The following is a 26,577-nucleotide window of genomic DNA, read 5'->3' as shown; positions in this document are numbered from 1 at the left end:
TGATACCAGAATCCAACAATTTTTTTTAAGGGCATGTCCCCCAATAACAAAACCTCCACTGGCTCCCACCTTCCAAAAGTTCCACCAACTCCCATGAGCTGGGGGATACATGGGTCTTTGGGGCCACTTAAACCTTAGCACCAACCTTCTGAATGAAGTAAGTTTCTATTGATTAAAATTTACAGTCCATGGTATTTTGTTATGGTAGTATGAACAGACTAAGACATTTATAATCATAACACCTTGTTTCTTATTTCATTCAAAAATGCACAAAATCAATCTATTTCCCCTTCCATATTACAGCTTTTCAAATATCTTGAGGAAAAGATCAAATTAATAAGTCTTTCTAGGTGAAACTACTCCACTTTCTATACCTATTTCTCATCTGACATGCTTTCCAGACCTTCTGTTACTCTACTCTGACACACTCCTATCTCTGGTTATCATTCTAAAAACATGTCACAAACAATTATAAACAAGTTCTACATCTTCATTTTCAGCAGGAATTAAAATAATATTCAGCAAGTCTAAGAGGTTTCTCCCATGTCACACAGGTAGAACTGGAAAAGCTAAAATCTAAATGCAGGTTTTCTGACACCAAATCTAATTTTATATTCCTTGGGTCCTATAAAAAATATCACTCTGAACAGTAAAAGATGTCATAATTCCAAACACACCTACCTTCTAAATCTTCTTGTTCTCTTATATTTCTAGAAAGGAGTTTTATCTACTTTCAGACAATACTTTGCTATTAATTCTAATCCAAAAATTACCAAGAAGTACCTATTGTTGTATAACAAATAAATCCAGAACAAAGGACTTAAAACATCATAAATTATTATCCTTAAATATTTCTGAGGGTAAGAAATTTGGGAGCATCAGAATTTGCTGATTTTGTCTCAAGCTTCTTCATAAGGTTGCAGTCAAGTCTGTGATAGAGGTTGGGTCATTTCAAAGGCTGCTTTACTCAGATGTGATGTCTGGGCTGGGAACACCTCAAGAGTTCTGAGCTGGAATAACTAGTTTTGTGGATATATTCCTCTATTTGTATGTGATCTCTCTCCATGGCCTCTTCTCTCCAGTATGTTAGTTTAAGAGCAGCTAAACTACTGTACATGATGGATCAGGGCTCCGAAGGGCTCCAAAGGTACATGTCCCAAGGAGAATCAAAGGGAAAGTACCAGCTCTGTTGTAAGCTATATTTACCAGGAAATAATATTGTGTGTCATTCACATTCTATTCAATAGTGATTTACCAAGGCTTGCCCATAGTCAGGTGGATAGGAGTTGCCTTTTTATTCTCAAATAGCCACTGTGAGAAATGAATGGTGTAACTCAATTAGTAAAGCACCTAGCACTAAATATTCAGTAATTGATAGCAACTCTTATTACTATTAAATTCAAATGTACCTTGTCCAGTTAACCTTTATTTCAATTTTCAATTCTGTAAATAATGTCATAATAACCATTGGCACTATTCTAGGTTTTTATTCAAATTCATAATTGAAGTAAAAACTACATTATTCTCTTCATTATCAATATTTATTCCAAAGTAATTTCATTAAGATCTGGCTCCTCACAGAGCTCCAGAAAACTTAGCATTTGTAATTAGCTTTTCCTAGGAATGCTATCAAGTCCCATTTATCCTATCTCCATATGGATAATCTCCAGTCTGTCCAGGAGCAGCTACAGTATACTAGGCTCTGATTCATCTGATTTGTCAACCATACCTAGACCAGGAATGTAGATGGACAGCCATACTGCAAGAAGAAGAGAGCTTTGGGGTTGGGGTTTTAAAAGTTAAGCTAAGATGCCAGGAATTGGGATTTGGAAAGCATGGGTCAGAAATAGAATTTTGCCTGTTGTAATGGGTGTTGAAATCCATGTACAGGTAGAAGTCCTTGAAGTTGAGAGAAATGACTGGGAAATGGTCTAAGGAGCTGTATGAATCAATTCCTCTACTGGCTGCCCAATTTAATTGTAGCAACAGGATATTAGCCTCTCTCACCCATTAGCAAAACTGATTTAAATATATCCATTCTTTATCATGCTAAGTGAGATAAGACAATCTCAAAAAACTAAAGGACGAATGATCTCACTGATAAGCGGATAAGGACATATAATGGGGGGTAGGAGGGGTTAGCATTAGGGTTAGGGTTAGGTTTAAGGTTAGGGATAAGGAGGGTGGTAAGAATGGAGAAGGAAGGACTGTATAGAGGGAAAAGAGGGGTGGGAGGGGTGGGGGGGAAGGGAAAAAATAACAGAATGAATCAAGCAACATTGCCCTATGTAAATTTATGATTTTTAATAAAAAAAAGAAAAAAAATTCATTCTTTTTGCATTGTATGGTGTTTTGATTTCCATTTTAATTGTAGACTTTCCTATTATATCCTCACTCTAGTCCACTTTCCCTAAAGGTTGGGTTTATTAAGATACTCTTAGATTTGTCCTTGATTTCTAACCCAATCTACAGCAAACTTCTATTACATTAGACCCCTACCCAAAACCATTCAAGGTAAGCCCAAATCTTCATATGGGTTTGCTCTAACACTCTCCTGCTGACATGCCATGATTCCATTCTCTCACTAAAATGAGCAATAAGCCAAAGTTTCTTAAAGAATGTTCTTGGTATTCTTTGGGTAGAGGAAATAAATTAAGGGGATGCAATATCTACAAAGAAGTTAAAAACAATAATAAAATCAACTAAAAGTTGTTTTTGTTTTGGCCACTCAACCACATCAATGATCAATCTTCTCTGCCAAGGCAGATGAAGTTTCAATAGAGTGTTCAAGTTACATTACATAATTTACATATATTTAATATATTGTTATATTACATACTGTGCACTATATTTTATGATCCTATACTTTAAACAACTTTTTTTAATGAAACAAAAATTACCTGCCAACTATACTATAAATGAGGTCTTACCATACAGTGTTATTGACTGACTGAGAAGATTTACCTAATCTAGATTCCAGGAACTTTTTGCTAGCAAAGGAAATCTAACCTTTTTTAATGCATTGAAGACTAAGTTCCTAATTTACAGGTTCTCTCTGAGAGGAAAAAGTATGTTTTTTTATTTAAAGTGATATATTTTAAAGAAAAGTATTGGGTAAAAGAAATTTACATAAATGAAAATGCTGAATTTGATTCTAATTGCCAACAGATGATTCATGACGAAAGTATCACTTGCTCTAATGGTAAAACAAAAATGTATGCCTTTTTCTTTTAAAACTGATATTTGCTTGAATATATTAGATTTACTTATCATCCTCAATGTTGGCATAAAATTATGTCACTTGTCACTATTACTGTATGGTTTAATAGCAGTAAAATTATTTGTGAATGCATCAGAAAATAGATCTGCTGCCAATATCTCCAAAAGTGTCATGATTCCTAAAGTATAAAAAAAAAAAAAACTGCTGTTTAAAAAACATGATCTTAATTCACAGAAAAAAAATCACAAACCCAAAAATTTTCTTATTGACCTCATTATTGTGATTTTTAATAAATAGAAATAAATATACCGAACAGATTAAATACAGAAAAAAAATTTAAGTCCCCAAATTGTTAAGATAAGCACATAAAACAGTTACAGTGTATTCCAATATACAATCAAACTCACATAGAAAAACCAGAATCTCAAGATTCAAAGTTGTTCGAATCCATGTAGCCCTTAAATCCTGTGCAAGAGAAGATATAATAATAAAGTAGTTAACAAAGTATAGGCAATCAAGGCCAGATTTTCCAGTTTAAATTCCAGGACTAAAGAACCTACACCTCAGAGAGTTAAGAGAGTTAAATGTATGAGTAAAAATAAATAAAATACTTAAAACAGCGTCTGTTGTATAGTAAGTGCTCATGAAATCATGACGGCAGTGGTGAACAGCCCTAATAAGCGACTTTTGGCCTCCCTGTAAACACCTCTACTTGTAGAGAATTCAGCACCTCCCAAAGTAGGCTATTCCTTTTCTGAAGGATTGACAAAAACTCCTGTTTATAAGAATATAAAATCTATTTCGACCTATAGTTCTATTCCATGGAAACATTCATAGTGGTAACCCCTGCAATACCAAAACACAGCTATTATAGTACCTTTGTATCTCTCTTTTTTTTTTTTTTTTTTTTTTTTTTTTCTCCCTGGGGAAAATATCCCAGTTCTCTTCATTCTTCCTCATAAGACATAGTTCAGCCATTCTGGTCATTCTAGTCTGAGTGCGTTCTCATTTCTCTCTTAAAGAGTGGTTCCCTCTAAACTAAATGGACTCAATATTATCTGAACAACAACAATTGAGACACACTGTAACTGCCTTAGGGATACTGTGTTTTAAAGATCTAATGCCATGAGACAGAGTTCAAAGATGAGAATACAGTTTTTTGAAAGTGGGACCTAAGAACATTAAAGCAGGCAAGCCTAATAGTGAATTCCTCAGCACCTGAAGCAGAGTTCTATCAAAGTTCAGCTATAAGCTCATTCATGCGCCTTCTAACTCAGGCAATCATTTTCATTTGGACATTTATAATTACTCAAAACTAAAATATAGATGATATTCTACCTAAACAATACTACCAGGGTAGGCTAAATTGGCTTATACAATTTTAACCTTGAAACCAGGAAAGTTAGAAGTGGCAAGAGACTTGGTGATTGTAATTCAGATCTTCCATTTTTAAGATGAGAAAACTGAAGTCATGTGATATTGAGTGACTTTCCTGATCACACAGTAAATCAGTGGCAAAGAGAGTACAGGTAACATCCTTTCCTCTAACTTATGCTCCCTCTATGTAACTCCAGCAAAAATATTTCCAATGAACAAAAAGTTTTTTTTGTTTTTTGTTTTTTTTATTTTATTTTATTTTATTTTATTTTTTTTACAATTTAAGGCATTGGAAGAAAAGGATTATGCAGAAGTTGGAGATGTTGGGCAAGTTCTTACAAAGCAAAGTTTCTATGCATGCAGAGTCTCAAGATCCCATAGTTTTTATTAAAGGACAGCTACTTACTCTAGTGTTAAGGCAGTTTTCCTCATGACCTCCTCTTTTTGCAGCTGTTTTCTGTTCTTCCTTATTTGAGAGATACCAGTGTACTTATAAGAACAACCGTTTGTTGTTGTATAACCAGCAAGGCAACTGGTGTACTTTAAATGAAAGAAACCTCTCTGGATTTTTTGTTTGTTGTTGTCTGTTTTGTTTTGTTTTTATAGTTGTAGATGGACAGAATGCCTTTATTTTGTTATGTGATGCTGAAGATGGAACCCAGTGCCTCACAAGCAGCTAGGCAAATGTTCTGCCACTGAACCACACCCCAGCCCCTCAGGGTATGTTCTCCATACTTCACAAATCTTATCATTACAAAGTACCAGAGACCAAACAAGACTAGTCAAATCCTTTTATTCCTTAATGGAGGTGTTATTCCATGAACAAGAAAGTCCTTCTGTGGCCAAGTTAGACAGACAGCTTCAAATATCACACAGTTTCAGGACTAATCTGTGAGCTCAACAATCTCTCTCTACTGGATCTTGTCCAGTAAAATTCCCAATTTTGAGGATTTCACCATGAAAGCCTTCAAATTTCCTTCTAAAATGTCAAATAAATATGATAGGCTTCACGAAAACTCTTGATCAACTAGAAAAAATATAAATAACATCTCTAACTCTCTCATTTGTTTTTACAACTAGAACAAGGACAAAAAGACAAAAATAATTCCCTAGAGGTGATAGTGCTTATCTATCCACTTACCTACCTGTATTTTGCATTTCAGAGAACAAGGAAACAAGGTACAAAATGTCACCAATTTAACACAAAGCAGCAATTAAGAAGTCTAATTTTGCCAACAGGGGCCCCAATGCCTACATGCTCTACACTTCCCTACCTGAAGGTAACACACAGCCTTGGACTAATGACTCAGTTAAAATCACACAGCCCATGCATACTCTCTGCAAGCAAACGAAAAGGCATGAATTTTTATTTTTTCTCTTATCTTCCAAATAGTAAAACACTAAGATTCCTTCCTTGACCTATTTTTTTAATCAGATTAGCCAAAAAAAGTTGAACTTTAACCTTCAAGTTACAGAATGCAAAATAAACTATTATCAAAATACAAACAAAATACATCAGTAAGAGAAAAAAAATAAATAAAAGAGGTACATTTAGTAAAAGCACACACCAAAGTAAATTAATACAGCTGAAGGCTTAATATTAACTGAATTCAAGAGTAAAAATGTTCTCAATTTGTTCAAGGATTACATTATATTAGCTAGTTCAGGCCTAGGGTTGTGGCTCAGTGGTAGAGACACTGGGTTTGATTCTCGGTTCTATATATAAATAAATAAAAATAAAGATCTATCAACAACTAAAAAAAATTTTTTTAAATATTAGCTAATTCGGTCCTATGCAAAAATTTTTTAAAATCCTAAATTTAAAAAACTGTCGCCTATGTATTATAATTCTTCATTAAGTTTCTAAGTAAATGAATCTCTTCTCTTTTACCACTACAATCTATTTATGTTTGAATAAGGGTATATTTCCTCTCAGAAGTTTAACGAATTTGAGAATACTAGATTTAAGGTACTTTCAATACCCTGACAGAGGAAACAATCCAGAGTTAAATTATAATGAAAGGAAACATTTACAAAATAATTTCCATCATTTTATTAAATAAGCTTTTCCATTTTCTAGGGTGCTAATGAAATATAAAAAGGTAAATGAAATGCATAAATATTCATTGCGAATTTCAACCTGATTATAAAATTTTATTAGCAAAGGATTGTAATTTATACTTTGGATTTGAGAATGTGCTTTATGTAAAGATATATCATTGAACTCAATTTGCATCACCTAGAAAAATAATGCCTACAGGTTATGGAATGTGGTGACACCAAAATAATATGTAAAAGGTTAATATTATAAAAAAATAAATATTCCATCTTAGTGAGACCTGTATTAACAAAAGGAATAATACCTAGAAGTTGCTCTTCTTTTAAAAGGTTACATTTCTCTTGGAAAGCAAAGAGAACTTTTTAATGCAGAGGACAATCAAACAGTGGGATAATTTGCATATTAAGGTAATTAAGGCACATTCATTAGAGGTGTTCGAGAAAGATTAAACATGTTTGTGGAAGGAACAGAGTAGGGTCTTTCCTGCTTGATGCAGGTGGTTTGAGTCAATAATCAGAGACAGCCCTTTCAATGTTATCTCAATGAATGGTGCAAGCAGAATGCATTACATTAAAGTTGCCTTTATGGAAAGCAAACCTCTCCAAATTAAAAGAGGTAGATCTCAATTTGTTCATGGATGCAAACACAATCCTGGCTTCCTCTTTCCAAAGCAATATCCTGCCTATCATAGTCATCACCATACTCATCCTGATCTAAAAGGACCTTGAGATTCATATCTTGCTGTAATCATGAAAAGCTCAAATTAGCATGTAAATGTATACTATTTAATATATACTTTATTTTCTACAACATGTTTCTTAGAAGCATTATAAAAATGTTCACTTTTCATTATTCCAGTTATGATATTTCATTATAGTGATGTACCCAGAAAGGAAGGCAAGGAATTGCATGGAGGAATTCTGTAGAAGAAAGTAAATGTTAGCCAGACCCACCTGTGGCCTGAAACCATGCTAGTGGAGTTCTACTTCAATCAGAAAATTATTGGTGTCCTGAGATGGGCTTTCACAAATTAACATTGAACAATTTTGAGAAAGGCTTATCTAAAAAGTAAAATCTACATTTGAATGACATTTTAATCCATCAAGAAAAATAAAAACCAGTACAGAGGTAGAGCACTGGCTTAGTATGTGTGAGACCCGTGGTTTGAGCCCCAGCACAATAAAACAAAAAAGGAAAAAAAGGAATAAGAAAAACTGAGTAAAAGAGTCCTACTCAAACTGTTCACACTAGATGAGATTGCCTAAGATTTTCTATTAGTAATCAAGTCTTACTTTAAATATTTTTTATAACTCAACTTCTCCTGTGTCCAGAAATGCTATATAAACCCTAAGCTATACTTTGGGCACACCAGAATATTTACATATGGGTAGCATACAGGAAAAGTCAAACCACAGGAGCAGTCCCGCTATGAGATGTACACCAGCAGCATATAAGTGAAAGAAATGAATTAGTTATGAAACATAAAGGTATCATGTGAAACTGAAAACAATTAGGGAAATATTGGCTCTATCCCACAAAAGATAATCCTTGTGAACATGCAGGAATGCTATAAATTATAGGTGAATGTCAGTGATAGAGTTCATTAAGAGATTCATGTTATAGTCAGTGCTCTGCAAACTCCAGTCACTGGATCTCATATACTCTGAAAGATTAAAATAAAAATAAACATGGCATATCCCATCTCCTTGAAGACATTCTGTATACACAATTTTATTACACTGGAAAAAAATATACCATGGTCTGATTTTCCTATAACTATCAAAATACAAAAGAAATATAAGTCATTGCACAGATGTAGCAAAGTACTGGATTTTTACCTTTTGGCAGGTGCTCAATATACAGCCCACATAATCACATGTTAATGACTGAAGTGGGTTAATCAGTATGCATACCTGATTCCTTCATGCCCAAGGGGGGAAGAGCCAAATATTCCAGAGCATGTTAATGTTTCTACCTTTGATAAAGGTTTTGATAATATACTAGGTAAGGAGGAAAACTTTTCTAAAATGTTTCTTTAGAAAGGTGTATTATATCATTAAGAATAAAGATAAAATAATTCATCATTCTATTAACATTGAGATATTTCTAAGAAGCATACCAGTAATCCTTGTTTTATAAAATGTAGACAGCCAGATTTGAGGAACTTTTTTAAAATTACACTTTTTTTAAAAATAGCAGAAATGAAATAATGTGCATAATCATGGTATGAAAACTATACAAGCTATTAATGTGTTAACACTAGACAACACCAGTTTTCTATTTCACTGTCTGCAACAAGTTTGCCAAACTGCATGCAATAAAACATGCTTTTACTTTTTAATTCAAATTGTAAACAAATTATTTCTGACATTAAATTTCTGAGATAGATTTAAAAGGTTACAGTTCTGTGTGCTAACAGAGTTTCAAATTTATAGAAAATAGGAAATTCCCCATTGGGCTTCCTGGAGAATGTTGTCTGATGACTCAAGGGCAAGGACAGACATTTTCACTTGTTAACAGAAACCTAGGTTTGAAGCTGGGCATGGTCGCACATGCCTGTAATCCCAGTGACTCAGGAGGCTGAGGCAGGAGCACCACAAGTTCAAGGCCAATTTCAGCAATTTAGCCAGGGCCTCAGCAACTTAGTGAGACCATGTCTCAAAATAAAAAAAATGTATAAAGGGATGTGGCCCAGTGGTAAAACACCCCTGGGTTCAATTCCCAGGAAAAAAAAGAAAAAGAAAAGAGAAACCTAGGTTTGAACTTTACTTAAATTGAATCAGTTTCCCAAATCTGAAAATTAGAAGAGTAGTAACTGAATTTCTCAAGAAGTCTAAACCTGCTAATTTATGAATGCTTTTTCCTAGTGTTTCATAAATGAATCAGGTACCACAAAAGAGACACATAAATCTTACCTTAGGCATTAAGACTGGAAACTAGTTAGAACTAGATGAACTAGTGGCTTTCACTATACTTTCTAAATTATAATCCCAATAAAAGTAAGGAAATTAATTTCATTTGGGTGCTGCCTAGCATTTTAAATTACTAAATATCTCTCTCTCTCTCTCTCTCTCTCTCTCTCTCTCTCTCTCTCTCTCTCTCTCTCTCTCTCTCTCTCTCTCTCTCTCAGACACACACACACACACACAGGCAACAATTAGGGAGGTTCATTTAAGTTTTTAAATCTTTCAAAAAGTAACAAGATGAAAAATCTTCTAAGTCTGTCTCAACATAAAGCATGGATAAAGCTTTTATCCTCACTAAAAATTACTGGACTGTGTTATCACACAATGACAACAGATACATTCTCAAAAATGGTATAAAGTTCACACCAGAAATTTTATGAATCCAAGAAAACGACATAAAACACTCCAGAGCTGATTAGCAACTTCATTGGATTGAAAGTAACAGAAGCAGAGAGTAAAAATTGTTTGCAAGCAAGAAAGCATTGTTCCCAATAGTTATTTATTAAACATCTCAGCACTCCCATTATTGTTTTCTTTCAATTACAACAAAAGGCATTACTGGCATCTTTTATTTTAAAACTTCTAGAAAATTTTTAAAACAATTTAAATAGGTTTCTAAGGAGTTGGTATAGTCTAAGATTAAGGGTCCAATATGGTTCTGCCTACTTAATTAGACTAGTAGTCAAAAGTCAGATGTGTATGATACCATTTTTGTCAATGTAAGCATGCATGTGAGCGTACATGTGCACATGTGTATAAGGCCCCACTGTTAATCTTATTGTCACATTGTATATTTTGAAAGAGAGACTGTTGGTACCTTACCCACATCTCTATGACCCACCCAGAAATCAACTAAGAGTAACTTCTTGCACAAAAAGCTTCTGTCTCTTGCTTAGGGTCATTATTTGGCCAGAGTATGTCTACCCCCTTGTCACCTCTCCTTGCTCTCATCCATCTTACTTTTTTGTTCATTCTTGATTAGGTTCCTACCAAGTGTACGTTACTTAAACTATTCTCTCCACCATCCTTATGAATTATGTCTTCTTCAGAATCTCTTGGAACTCTTCAATGAATAACCTCCCTAACTGTTCACCCCTCTACTTTTCAAACTCTCACCTGCCCTACTATGATGGCTTCCTAATAGGTGTTTCTGTTACTAACAGCAGGCAATGTGACTAAAAAAACAAAAATAAAAATAAAAATAAACAAACCATGTTACTCCCCTACTTAAAGTCTTCCAATAGCTTCCTCTTACATTTGAAATAAAGTGCAAACTCGTAACTGCAGTCAACTAGCCTACCACACCCCATACTATCTGGTCTAATATCTGTCATCTCCTGCCTCCTTGATTTCATCTCATACTCTTCTCTCCCTCTCCTGTCACTCTATTGTTTTCTGTTGTTCAAACACAACAATCAAAAGGCTTTTGTACTTATTATACATCCTGGTTGGGTGTCTTTAGTCAAATCTTTACACAGTTGGCTTCTTCTTGTTATTCCAATTTCAGCTCAGATGCCCATCTTCTAAAAGACCATCCCTTTCTTATTGGTTAATTTATCACATTCTTTAATTTTCTTCATAATTGAAATTGTCTCATAACTCTCATAAACTGAGATTGTCTCATTCCCTGAAACTTTATTGTCTAAGTTCCATAAGAGCCAGGATCTTATCTGTATTATTCACAATGCAGTCTCTTGTACCTGGAATTTAACTGGGACTCTATACTCAAGTACCTAACAATGCTAAGAAAATCACTTTAAATTATAACTCTAAATCAAAAAAATAAAAAATAAAAAGGAAGGATCTAAGTAACACATACATCTCAATTCGTTCATATGACAAGTAGTTATACATAATTTGCACAAAAGTGTTATGTAATTTGCAACCAGGTTCACTAACAATGTATAGGCTTACCTGTTCTTACTATGCTTAATACTTTAGCAGAAAATCATTATGAACATCATATACAGATCACTAAACATTACCAAAAAAACTCTCTCCATGCTTATAAAATCGAAAAGAATGATACACTGTACATTTTTCCATGAAAATATTATGTATATTTACACCTGACTAATGAAAAAAGATATTGATATACTGGTGCAAGATGAAAACAGCAGTGATCAAATATAGAGAAAAAGCAAATTCTTATGTATATTAACTTTTCAATCATTGAATGCTGTCACCAATTAAATAGCACATTAAATTAAAAACTGAACATAATATAATCATAGTCTAAAATTTTCATCTCACATTTGTCTTTGAATTCCTAGCTTTAAAATTTCTATTCTCCTTCTGTGTTAATTCAATAACTTATTTTCCTTGTCTGAAACTATGTGATCTTATATTTTGTTGGAGTGCAACCTCAAAATAATCAGAATTTTAACAAGTGGTTTTTTTCTAATCAGGAAGTGGGGGTTAGCAGAACTAATTCTTTATCTTCACTCTCTCTTACAGAAAAGCTCCTCTGTGCTCTTGATATTTCAAAGTAACACCCTTCCCGAACCCAGAAAATAAGAACCTTTTAGGGTTTGTTTCTAAATATTCGAGAATGAGGGCCATTACTGAAACTAATAACAATAGAAACTGAACAGATGAAGATAAAAATTTTTTGGTTTTTAGGTTTTCTTTTAAATTTTATTTCTCTACAGCTATTTTATGGCATTCAATTAGAGAAAGGAAAAGGCATATCTACTGAAAAGAACTGCAAGTTTCATGTCACTTCATAAACATTCCTTTGGACTTCATATTTATTTTAAAGTAGAAAAAGGTAAGATTTTTATTAAATTTTGCATTAGTTATAGTCCTCCCACACCAACACACACATATGCAAGTGTGTACATACACACACACACACACACACACACACACACACACACACATACACATACATGCACACACTATCTCTGTGAAAGCTTTCAGGTCTGCCAGAAACTTAAAATCCTTCTATTATTTTTCTTTCCAATAAAGTAAAATTGGTTGGTGATATAATACTTGCAATATAATCCATTACAGGTCTGATGCTACAGTTGTTACACATTATTGAATCTATCTAGTGAAAAGGGAGCACAAAGGGAATTTCCAAATGCAGCTGCTATTTCCCATTTGTTAAATTCCTTTATTACACCATATAAGTACACAGCTGGGAAATACTATAGAGCGGGAGTTAAAACAAAATATTTTGGCTTCCAGGCATTCAGAAAACACAAAGACTTCAGTAGAAAGCAAAGCTTGATATCAAAAGCAAGGGAAAGTTTGAAAACATTTCTAGGAATATGATTTCTTTTCATCCTAACATAAAATATTTTATAACTTTAAACTATTTTATACTATCATAAATTAAATTTAATACAAATCAGTTAATACAAATTCAATATAAAGTACTAATATCTATTTTTGACAAAAATCTTAGATTATAAAAGTTTGAGAATAACTCACCAAGTAAATTGGCACTTGCCAAAAAACAAAATTTTATAAGAAAAAATAAATTAAATATTTTCTAGAGAAATAAAATTTCTTTCTAGTTACTTGCATTTGTCCAGTTATTTCTAGTCCAGTTATTTGTATTTGTCCATGACTATATTTGGCATAAAAGTCAAAATGTCTTGAACCTATCTCTTCTCTCCATGCCCTCTTCCTCTATACTAATCCAAGTCATTATCATATTTCATCTAGATTTCTGAAATAGAAATCCCAATGAGTCTTTCTCCTTTCACTCTTGCTTTCTTTCCATCTATTCACTATACCACAGTCAGAATTATCTGTTTGAAATGTTCTTAAATCCTTAAAAGGCTTTTCCTTTGCATTTAGATCAAATCTCACCATTATCTCCCAGATCTTATTTGATATAAGGCCCTATTTCATCAATAACATCTGATGCTACATTGCATCCTCATTCATTATACTCCAACCACAAAGATCATCTTTTATTTCCTTAAATTAAGTTATATTTTTCTCACCTCAAATACTTCATTCATACTGTTCCCTCTGCAGATCTACTTCCTGGCTAATATCTATTATCATTAGCTCAGATAGGGTGTTCCTAACCATCTATTCTAAATTAGGTTTGCCCCATTATGTTCTCAGATAACATTCTGTTCTTTTTCTTCATAGTACATATTACAATTTTAATTTGGCATATTTGCATACATATTTATTTAAATTCTACCCCTGTCCTAGACCATGATACAGCCAGTACCTACTAGTACTGAAAGGAGCTCAATAAATATTTGTTTAAATAAAAAACAAAACATGGCCCCATTATTTTGCCAGTAAGCAGTAGCAGTGACTGGACATCTATCTCATCCATGCCGCTTTAGAGATGTAATATGATAAACTTAAGTTCAATCAAAGAAACAGACTTTAGTTTTGCTTTATTATACCTTCCCCCCTTCTCCCTACTCAAAGAAAATAAATCTTCCAATGTTTCTAATGTTACAATGTTGATTGTCTTCTAAACTAAAATTAGTCAAAAATGTTTCATTTATCTTCTAATCCCATACTTCTCACCTACTTCTCCAGAGTACTGGCTGTGTCTGCAAAATCATCTGAAAAAGAAAAATGTCTGCCTCCATAAGTTATTGAGTGAAGTCCCTGAGATAATAAGCATGTAGCAAGAATTAAAATATGTGTTCTTAGTAGTAAAGGCAGTTTAAATAGTACCTTATTTTTTTTTATTAAGGAAGAAAAATTTCCTCATTTACCACTTAAAATATTTTTTATTAACCTAACTTTTAAAAGTTAAGAAATGAAAAACAGGGCTTAAAACTTATAATCTAGTAAGATACATTAAGTTATTGGTTTCTTCTGGAGGCTAAAATAAAAAGAGTATTTTTGCTTTATACTAGATAATTAATTTCACTTATGATTTCTGTTTTGATGGTTAGAGATGGAGGTCAACATGGAAAATCTGGCTTATACTTATACTGCATGTATTTGATGTGTTACTTCTAATTTTAGAGAAAATTGCAGTCTGGTTGAACAATACTAAGGAACTTTGCTTGTCTTTTTGAGATTAATATATAAGGACATAAGTGAGAAAAGCTACACAATAAATCAAGAATCACCACAAAAAATGATAAATACCTGCTTTTCTTTACTGAAGACATAGTCACCATATGACCTCATTCACATAGAAATACTTGCTTAATTCAATTTTTAAAATATTAACTCATGGCCACACTTTACTTGATCATATCTATTCTGATATTACCAAGTTCATCATCTTAAATTCAGAGATTCAGAGAATAAGATAACCAAACCACACCCATAAAAAATAAAAAGTATATTTTGACAAGTTGACCTAATAATTGGACATAAGCTAAATCACAAAACAGTTTCCAAGTTTTCCCAGTTACTAGTATAATACTAACACATAATCTGGTGGTTGTCTTATAACATGAACACAAATAATTCTAAGCCATGTGTTCTAAACTCTTCCTAAAACACCTACATAAAAGGAGGACATACTAGAAGACCGACTTAGTACCAGTAACCAGATTTTAAAGCTCACCATTCTTTGCTGAGATGACAGAACGCTGTCCCAATCAGCATCTTGTTGAATGGTATTGACAAGTGTTGGTAGCTCCTCAGAATGAGGTTTGTTGTGCATTATGGGGTGCAGAGGCAGATGGGAGGCCACATGTTGATCATTGCCCTCTTCCTTTTCCCTTGAGGTCAAATCCTGGGTCATCGCTTCCTCTCCATCAGCTGCACAGGCAAATGGAGAGGTGGCTTGCTTGGAAGACATTCTTCTATGGAAGAAGGAAAATGCCATGAATTCAAAAGGATTGTCAACAACAAATGAATGCACTGTTCCTTATATTTGACTAATTCAGAAGTTCTTTAATTTTAGAGATAGTTAAAGTCTACTCTAAACCACTGATGAAGAAAACTCTTGACTTATATGTCCCACTTTCCCTCTTTGGTTTTAATTCTGCAAACCTCTTCCCAGTAATTTCTGCATGTTTCTCTCTTATGCAATCCATAAATGAAATTCCTACAGAATGTCTTCACAATGTACTGTATATATGTGTACATATTTTTTCCTCCCAGTTTTCTCAACTACATTACAAGCTTTTTGAGAGTAATTAGGTTGATGGTTAGCAATGAAAAGAATGAATGAATGAAATGGCAAATGAGCCAGTTGGCAGGAAGATTTCAGAGCAAAAACATCCAAATTTCTCCTGTGGTTTATGTAAGAACAAAAGAAGTCTATGTAGAAAAGTATAATCAAAATAAATAATACATAATGAAGTCCTAAGCAAATCTGGTCCTTACTTCTTAGATTACCTTGCATTAAGAGTACCAGGCCTAATAGTACTTTACTTGGTGCTGATCTAAGGTTTTCCTAAAGACCTTCAAGATGTGTTGATTGTTTTAAGTTATTTTGTAAGTGACTTATTGATTGAGTGGCTTATAATGTTAGATTAGTCTTAGGCAGTTTTGTAGCATTTGAATTAGGTATCTAAAATAAATACACCTCTGTTTTATGTTAGAAAGAACATATAAGATTCTAAGTATTTCCTATGAAAATAGTAAAATGCCTACTATCCAAAGTATTTTAAAACCTTCAACAATAATATTGAATATTCATTTGTGTATCCACATACAAACACTGACTATACTCTGCATGACAAGGTCTCCATTCTGTGTTTTCATATGCAATCAGATAATCATGACCATTAAACAGAATTTCAAGACTTTCAGAATATCACATCGAAATGAATTTCTTAGCAAAATGGGTAATGATAAAACCACCAAAAGTTTACAACTTTAAGAAACCATTTTTTCTAAAACTTTATGTTGTTTTTGGTTTATTGTATCTCTAGCTCTAAAACTGCTGTGTAATGAAAGGAATAAAATCTCCACCTTAATTGCTCTTTAACATTAATTGATTTCATACCATTTTTTTAAAAATGCACAAATCAGTTAACATAGGAAACCACATGAGCATTTTTCAAATTAGCAAATCATTAACTTGCTAGTACTGTTTCTACAGACAAATAAATACTGATTAAAGGGTCTAGAAATCTGAGATTAACAGTTAAATTTACAAATCTGTCACATGCTTTCATGAATATTGCAGTGAAGGAAATATCAAGTGCAAAGAAAAATAATTAAGTTAATTCCAATTTAAACAGTAGTTTTTATGTAGCAGCCCATGTTTCACATAGGATTTAACAGCTAATGCTAAATTTCTCACAATTAATGAGGGGGCTCAGATTTAGTATCCTACAGTGAAAAAAATTAATATAAGATCAGCTAATCTAATTATGCACAGTTCTAAATAAAAGTATTACAGGCTTTTGAAGTGCTTTGAAACATATTAAAATGCTGATACCTACTTATAATAATCAGTCTACAAATAATAAAATTTCATCTATTAGACTTGATACTAGAAACTAAAATGGGGGAAGAGTGCAGAAGAATGCCTATATTTTCTTTGAAGGTAAAGAAATTAAATGCTTTAAAGAATACTGTATCAAAGAATCAGATTAGTACTTGCTTGAGCAATTTTGATCAGTACCAACAAATGGACATACACAGAAAGTGGTAACCAAATGATGTTTCTTAGTATACGAAAATTACTAAATGACTTACTTTATTGGCCTCATAAACACTGTAGTAAAACCAGGCAAATTATAACTGTTCTGTAAGTTTATCAAGAGCTTGCCACAAACAAGAGTGTTTTCATAGTTTCAGATAATGACAGCTGATAATATAATTATTCACATTAAAAACAAAAGAATGAATTTATTGCTGCTTTTTAAAACAGTTAAATACAATTGAAAGTCATAATCCAAAACTGAGGGTAACTTTAGCTCCCCCAATAAACATCCTCTTATTATAAAGAGAATTGGCTCCTTCCAATAGCAATATCTGTGATTGTTGCTTTAGCATAAATTAATCATGACACAAAACCCAAAATGAAAATAGTCTCTTAAGAATAATTTCAACTATAAACTGCACCAGTGAACAATAGCCCACAATCCTAATTAAACACAACCGTGCAGCTGTAAAAATAGTCTAAATCTGTCCAAAGCTATGAGTTGAGTTTAAAGGCTGGTTTGTTAGAGTGTTTTCTTAAGGAAGGCTGGGTCCTCAGTCTTAATCAGCCAATAAATTATTTCCTGCAATTACATTAAATAGAAAATTATCTTCAAATGGGGAGTGTTAATTGAAAATCAAAATTCAGAGGGAAGTTTAGAAATTACACGCTGAATACAATTAGTGAGGAAAAGCTTCACCTCTACTTCATCAACAGTCTTCTGGTGATTCCTCCAGTGACCATCCAGGAAAGCTACCTATTTATAGCATCACACAATTTGTCTTTTATTTTGCACCTACAAATACAAATGTGTATCAAGGTTGCAAATAAAAGACAGGCTGCAAAAAAAACAAAAAATCTCATATTAAATCTGACTGTTCATCCTCAGTTCACACCATCCTAAGGGGAAAAAGAGAAGGGGGAGGAAGAACAACAATGGTTAACAACCAAGGGAAGCACACTTAACTTTGAAGAATTAATGTGCTTTGTCCCAAGAAGACCATTCCACATTTTATTTAATTACATATGTTTTACTTTATTGTAATTCTGAAATATGTTGTTAACAGAAAAAGATTTTTGTTCTTTTGAAAGGTATTTCCTTTTGATAAAATTGTTGGGTTTTTTCAGGTTTGTTTTTTATTTCTGGTTTTGATGTTATATCATGTTATTATAGATGATGATTTTGTTTGGGTTTTTGTAAGTAAATGTGCACAAATTATTTTTAATGCACAGTTTATTTAAATAAACCTTAGATTTGCTGATTATTAGGTTTGATTTTCTTATTTTGTATGCAATTGTTTATTTTATAATCCTTCAATTTACTGATTATATCCTCATTCATTTTCTGTCTTTAGCTTTCCCTTGTTAAACATTTTACTAGAACCATTAAACTGTATTCTAGAAATTGCAAAGATACTTGACTTTCGGAAATAACTTTACTACAACCTCTGTACTATAGTTACTCTCCATTGGAAACTCATAAATCAAATACACCTTGTTAATCAATGTTTTAAACATCATGTGGAATGCTTACACTTATTTTAATGCTTATATCAGTAACTTTCCATTACAAAGTCTTTCACCTCCCCTCCAATGTTTTAGAATAGCACCTTTGCCTAGCTGCTACCATATACAACTAATAAGCGAAAGAAAATAAAAATCCATGTGCAAATGGTCAATTTCTATGTGACTTTACTTTGTTTTATTTTTGCACTATTATAACTTAAAAATCATTCAAATGAATTGTTTTTTTTAATTTGTATTAAAAAAATCTTCCTAGTTATACCCCCTGAAAACAGGGGTTTATAATGGAAGTGCTGACACAACCCTAACTAAAGCAGCGCAAATGTTGCCGCTATAATACACAAAATCAAGTTCTATTATTCTAAACTATCCTCGCTCATGGGATTTTTCTTTACTGTGCTCCCAGCCAAACTGCTGAAGCATGAAAAATTTAAATGCAATCAAATGCGCCCAATTCTACTTTACTAGAACAAGTGTCTACAGTGGTACAATCTTAAAAGGAGATGCAACAGATTTGTTTGGTGTTTTTTTTAACTGTTTATTTATAATACAGTGCATTGGAGATAAAATAAAAGAGGAAATTACACTCACATGGTACCAGTGTATTGACTACACAGAGTACATTATAATCAGAGAGAAAAACTACATTGTCAACTTATCACATTGGTTAAACAAGATGGTTTTCTGGGGCACAGCTATTATCAAGTAAAATCTCCAAAGAGAATTAAATATCTTTGGGACATATAAAACTGAACTCCCATCATATGTTCCCCAAGTTTGAAATGTCTCTGCCCAACAGATCAAATGAATTCCCAGGATACTAGGCCATAGGAAGAACTTTGGGCTTAGGACATTGGAGAATGATATTGTTGGAGATAAAGCCTCCAATAATTGATAATGGGAAATCAGTAGGAATGCTTCTAAAAAAGTGATAATTATTCTACTCCAAACCTCCAGTATAAAATCTGAATGTTTAGCCATTACAGACTCAGACTATAAATTTACTTTCTCTCCTTAAACAAGAAATTAAAATTAGTTGGCCCAAGATGTTATAAAATCATCAGGATATCAGATAACTATACATTAAGTCCTCTATTTCAGAAAACAATATTACCTAGAATCTTCCTGATATGATATTATTATTTTTTAAAGTTTTTTTTAAAGTTAGGATTATTTTTAAATGTTTAAACTTTTAAACATTTTTATAAGGCATGTCACTCAAAATTACATTTTTTAAATTATTACTTGGAAAGAAACCATCTCTCAAAACTATGATTTGGGACTGTCCAAAAGAGTCATTGAATTTGCTGAACTTTATTTATTTTGAAAACATATTAATTACTTTTATGAGTATTATCAAATGGCATTCACTTTTTAGGTGTGTTACATTTATTCACAAGATTCCTGTTTTTTAACATAAAGCAACATTTTAATAGTTGGTTTACTTACAGAAAAAATAAAAAGTTCAGGCCAATATTCACATTTATTTTTGCAGCTCAGCTCTAGGCTATCAAGGTAGACTTATTTCAGTCAGATAATTCACTGTTAATTTAAAGTTGCACTTGATCTGACTCTGAGAAATAAACAACTAATTTTCCAAAAATATAACACAGTGCCTCTCATTTTAAGGAGCATGTGTAACAGATATGTACAGCTGCCAAAGTGCACAATACCCAGGAACCCTTACAAAGGATGCCAGTCCACCCAGCCTAGGGCAAAGAATTATTTTAAAATCCTCTTCCTGTACTACTAATTCCCACGTTTAGGGATCTTGGGAAGGAGTTACAAGGAGAACTCTGATTCTAGACATCAAAATGAAGTCATTCCTTTTAAAATCTTGCCTGCTTTATTCTGGTAAAGCCCAAGGGCTGTTATTGATTCTTTGTTTTGTTTTACTCAACACAACCACCTCCTCTTCTCCATTCCACCTCCAAACACCCCTGGGCTTTTGCCAGATTTTTCTTTCTCTTCCATCTGGTTAATAAGCAATTGAGAAAATTCAGGGGAAAGAAGGTAACTGCTTTCAGAGCTCCTCGGAAAGTTATAAGCTTATTTTCCAGAGTTTTTAGAAGCTCTTTCAGAAATGTATATGGTAGAACACAAAGACAATACATAACTAGAAAAAAACTGAGTGACTTGAGTTAGTTGTCAAATCAACAGAGATGATGCAAATCAAATACACTTGAAGTTCTTGAAGAATGTCTATAAAGGGGCTTATGTGAATGGGTTTTGACTTTATTAAGGCTTCTGAATTTTCACACCAAAACTCCAAAATTATCTCCAAAAGCCCTTTGAAGTTCTTATAAAACAAGGACTACCTGGAACAGATTCTTCTCAAGTCATCAAAGTTTGTATTTCTGGAGTTTATATTTAGCTGACAATATTGCTGTCACTTTATATAGCTTAAGACTGTTCTTTGGACTAGAGCTCATATGTCTTGGAATGCTTTGACTCATGAATTGTTTCTCCTGATAATGTTACATCACGTAACCATCTCTGTCTAATTGGTTAGTATCCGCTGGAAGAGACAGGCAAGCAGCGTAAGGACTGGCCTGCTGACTGACTGCCTATGGAAAACCTATAATTATTACATTTGTCCCTGAGTATCCAGTTTCTTCCTGGGATCAAAACAACTTGACTTCATGTAACCTCTATCCTTTTTCTTGATCGCAATACTATTGAGTTTTCTGACAGTTTATCTCAGTAGCTGGTTTGGGGGTTTTGCTTTGGAAAGTCAGGACTGGAGTATACAAATAAAATTAGTGGCTTAACATTAAGAGTAAAACCAAACAATCACTACTATAAATACACACTAATTCACAGGATTTTAATCAGCTCAATGTCTTTATAGATCAACTGAAAGAACTCTATGTGAATTGGGTGATAGAAAGTTATCTAAAATAATAGCATAATGAATTTACCTTTCACTTCGAAATTTTCTATTCACATGAAATGAGAATTGTAATTTTTAAAGTGAATAACAGACATGCCTTTGTCAGCCTAAAAACTATCCACTAATTATGGAAGCCCAATTATAGGATATCTTATCTAATTATTAATAAAAAACCATACACCAGAAAAATAACTTCTCAAGAAAAAGCAAGAGAAGCTATCACCATATATTTTTCAATTCTTACTTCTATTTTCCTCTTTAATATTGCCAGGAGGAAAAAAGAGAAAAATGAAAACTGATACTATACAGACTGTTTCAAAATGTAACAGTTCACACATGGTAACACTGAACAAAATTATGAAAAGAAGCTAATCTCTGAGGTTCTCCTTCAGCCAAATAAAGCTATCTACCATTTCCTTTCATGTAATTAAATAAAGGATAAATTTCAGGTTCCTATCAAAGAAGGACAAGAAGAAGAAGAGCAGGAGGGAGGGACAACCAGGGGAAGGAGGAGGGGAGAAGGAAAAGGGGAGGAGGGAAACAACCAAGGCTTTGCAGTTCATTTTCAGTTTGTCTACTTAATGAAAACCTCATTGTACAGCCCTGAAAACCATTTCCAGCAGGCAAAGTATTTCTGATTCAGCAGAGGTTACACAAGCATCAAAGCAGTTAAATATAGGTGCCAAACCGCATTGCCAGGAGCTCTTAGTACTGTGAGTTAGTGTTACCTGACAGCTTAGTGAATATAAAATTACTTGTTTCTCCAATTGAAGACAATCAAATTGTCACCTTCCATTGTAATAATGCACAACTAGTGATCAGCAAAGTGCAAACATAATTACCATGAAGAAAACAAAAAATCAAATCAAAATCTCTCTACAGAGTAAACACATCTATCTGGCTTCCCCAAAAAAGGAGTGCATTTTAATACTGAGTGTTATGATGCAATTTTATGTTACTTAACAATAAAACTTATTAGTCTTGCATCAAATAAAAGTGAAAAACAAGAAAGACCAATTCATGAAAAATGAAAATAAATATTAGAGCACTACAACTTTCCAGATATACTACAAAGGCCTCCAAGTTACATCACTGCCACTTGGACCTATAATGCTGTGTATATTAGCAGCATGTCCATCATAAAAACCTTGCTTTTTAGCCTAGAAGCCTTTCTTAAGGTTGAAAAGGACAGGTAGGAGCCACTTCAAAAGCTTTTTTGTCTCCATTTTTCCTTGAGAGAAAAAAGTTATGCTATATTTTTGTTTCCTAAATTGGTCTGTAGTCACTTCACAAAATTGATCTCCTATCTCTACCCAAATTTATAAACATAACGGATGAGAAGATATATATCTACAACTATTTCTGAGACATTCAGTATCTGTAAGTCTTGTCCAAATTTGGTGACCAAATTGGTTCATTATCATAGTGACCTCAGTAATCCAAAGCTGGGTTAGTAGTAAAGCACTGAAAATTTTACATGTTTTTTTTCCACACTCTAATGGTTTTTCCCATTCTCACAGATTTCTAATGTCCTAATAAAAATAAATACCACTAATATCATGATTCTCCCAACAAACTGTATAAAAGCTCTTTTAGAAAAGTAATTTTATATCTAACTCAAACTTTAAAATGTTCAAATTTACATCATTCCTTCAAATGTGACAAAAACTCCCAGTCTCAAAGTACTCCCCACTCAGATGACTTTTCTTCTTTCATCAATGTCCCTCTCTTTCATCAGAAAGATACATTATACAACTAATGCCTAATATGCCAGTTTACCTGATATTGCTAATTCTAAATAATACCATGTATAATCATCTAACCCCAACTGGACTAATTTGGGAGGAGAGAAGGAGCACTCTACCAGGATGAAAATAGAATGAATTAGAGACCATCATCAGCAGACATAGGATACCCTGAGCTCAAATCTGAGAATACAAAATTCAGACATTGACAATCTGATATCTCATTCCTTAGAAGGATTGATTGCATCCTATGTAAATCTGAATTGGGTATTCAATCTTGCATTGCATTTGTCCTTTTCCATTCCTCCATTTTATTAGGAAAGGGTTAGAAGAAGAAGAAGAAGAAGAAGAAGAAGAAGAAGAAGAAGAAGAAGAAGAAGAAGAAGAAGAAGAAGAAGAAGAAGAAGAAGAAGAAGAAGAGGGAAATGAATACTTGGGGTAGACTTGGTGGCTAAATCAGAAGCAGAAGAAGAATAGGAAGAAATAGGAGAAAGGAAGTTCAATCTCTTGTTGCAAGTTATAGTCGGAGATCAATTTCACATCATTTAAGTGTTTTGATGTGAAAAATAGATTGGTTTAGGAAAACATCTCTTTTCTTAATCTTACAAATTCCAAGAAATATAAACTTTTTTCCCAAGAGACCCTACTTATAAGCTTATACAATAAAAACCTGCCAGCACAGGGGATGCAATCAGTATTTTTTGAACTTCAATGATGAGTAATTTGAGCCCTAAAATTATACTCCTACAGAGTATTTCTTATAATATAGTAATAACAAAGTGTCAGCAAGAGGAAGATAAATTCTGATGATGATTTTATCATAAGCTTATGGTAAATGGAAGAAAAAGAGGAATCACTTAAAAATTGTGTCTACTTTTTTAAAAAAGGTTTATTCAACATGATCCATGAGGGCAAGGATCATGTCTGTCTTATTTATTACAGGATATCCAGTGCCCAACACAGTGCACAACACTTTGTAAACAATCAATGATATTGGGAAGAAAGAGAGAGGGAAAAGCAGATAGGGAGAGTTGAATAATAATATTATTTTTAATTAAAGTGCATAGATAATCACAGAAAATACCACTCACACATCAATGCTGCTAACCTAAACCTTATTCCTTCTCTATACTCCTTTTATCAAACATCTCATTACATAACATATAAATCAAATAATTTTTTTTATCTATGTCCTCAACACTGAGCTCTCATCTCCCTGAAATACAACAGTCCCCAAAAATGACTGCAAGGCATTTATTCCAAGGCATCCTCTGCAATGTCATATGAAACAAACTTAAAACTACATTTATTATTATTTTCCTCAACACTTTCCCTCATTCATTCACACCCAGAACACTAATAGTCTCACAATCATCCAGCTTCAAAACACTGAACAATACACCCTTCTCTTTTTCATCCTTGCTACTCACTGCCAGTCTATCATTAAGCTGCATCAGTTCCTCCCTAATACTTTCTCAGTCTCTTCCTTTTTACCATATTCATACTCACCTTAGTACAGGGCTTTATTACACCTCATACCTAAACTCCTATAGCAGATTCTAAATCAGTTTATCTCAACTCAATATCCCCTCTCCAAATCCATCCTGGAAATAGAAACTCCCTTCATCAAAGCACTCTCCTGATCAGAACCCATCAGTGGCTCTACCCTGACAAGAGACTAAAGTCCAAACTCCTGCGCCTGGCATTCAAGGCCCTCCATCCAGATCCAACTAATCTTTCCAAATTAACCTTATAGTAGCCTACACTTTAATATTCTACTCTAACTATACTGATACACTGAAACTTCACTTACTATTGCTTCTCAGATTTTGTTCTGCTTTTCTTCCACTATTTCCTCACCTTCCTTTCTTATCACTAGCTTTTCTTATCACTGCCTTTCCTCCACTATTTCCTCACCTTCCTTTTTTTTTCTTAATTTTTTTTAGTTGTCAATGGACTTTTATTTTATTTATTTATTTATATGTGATGCTGAGGATGGAACCCAATGCCTCACACATGTTAGGCAAGCACTCTACCACTAAGCTACAACCCAGCTCTCACCTTCCTTTCTTATCACTAGCTAACCACCTGGGATCATTTACATAACTATGATTCATCCTTTTTCTAATCCCGTTTAGGTAGTATTCTGAGAAATTATTTTTTATATCACATATTCAATCCTGAATGCATATACACAAAGTAATCTTTTAAAGTACATGATGTCATTATAATTTAAAAGCAATCCCAGCCAGGTTATAAATTTTTCAAGGATGAAAACAAAACTCTATACTTCTCTGTATTCCCACCATAGCTTGTAAAATGTTTTGTGCAAAGAAAACACTCAATAAATATTAGCCAATTATTTAAACACTGTTAAGTGAATAAGCAGAAATAAATTAAGGGTATTATACTTAACCAGAAAAACAGTACCCAAGAAAGAGAATTTAAAGTTTCTAGACTAATGTGAACAGTTTTCAAGAAATGTCTCTCCCACATTCCCTGGCCCATTACATTCATTCATATTTTAAATCATCATATTTAAAAAATCATCAATAAATGCTATCAAACATTAAAAATATGGACAGCTGAACAGATGGACAGATGGATGAAGGGATATTGGAGAACTGGTTGGAAAGATACATAGTTTTCTAGATGCTTAGAAAGTACCAGTCACAGCACTGCTACATGTATAATCTCACTGAGTTCTCAACGTAACTCTAGGAATTATATAATTTCATTGTCCATGTTTACTGATAAAGGAAACTAAGGCAAAAACTAGTAAAAAATAAAAAGATACCTAAGGTCATACCTAGTAACTACAGAAGGTAGAATTTGAATTCCAGTGGTATAACCCCAGAGCAGATGGTATTAGAATCAAAGGCTTCTGAAATCTAAACTAAGTAAATTATTAGCTATTTTTAATTAACATCTGATCATGCCTTACCCTTCTTGTATAACTTTATTCTGAATATTCCAGTTACATATTCTTATATATTCATTCAAAGCTTAGTCAAATAACTTTTTATCTTTAATTTTTCCTTCCTTCCCAGTTCTAGAGTTGGAGATATTTAATTATCAGGTAACAACCAGAGGAGGGAAGGAGAGAGAGAATGAGAAAAGAAATCGGATCAGGTAATACTCTAACCGACTAATTTGACCCATTCTAGGCAATTTGACAGCAAAATTGGTTGAGGAACAGTTAAAGCTACTGGCCATTAAGGTTGGGGGTTCACTACAGTTTTTA

At 33.1% G+C, this 26,577-nt stretch overlaps 1 protein-coding gene across 46 annotated transcripts in view; it reads right to left on the bottom strand.

The window, feature by feature from the left end:
• Positions 1–26,577, bottom strand: part of SOX6 (SRY-box transcription factor 6) — a 551,842-nt gene that overhangs the window by 313,658 nt on the left and 211,607 nt on the right. For all 46 annotated transcript variants that reach the window (XM_079103752.1, XM_079103737.1, XM_079103729.1 and 43 more), the window contains one exon: positions 15,135–15,375. In XM_079103752.1, coding sequence (XP_078959878.1) covers positions 15,135–15,375 — 241 coding nt within the window. The remainder of the gene's footprint in view (positions 1–15,134; positions 15,376–26,577) is intronic.

The sequence above is a fragment of the Sciurus vulgaris genome (genome assembly GCF_902686455.1).
Source record: "Sciurus vulgaris genome assembly, chromosome: 11".
Classification (NCBI taxonomy): Eukaryota; Metazoa; Chordata; class Mammalia; order Rodentia; family Sciuridae; genus Sciurus; species Sciurus vulgaris.
The sequence above is the reverse complement of the archived record's forward strand: the minus strand, read 5'-3'. Positions and strand labels throughout refer to the sequence as shown.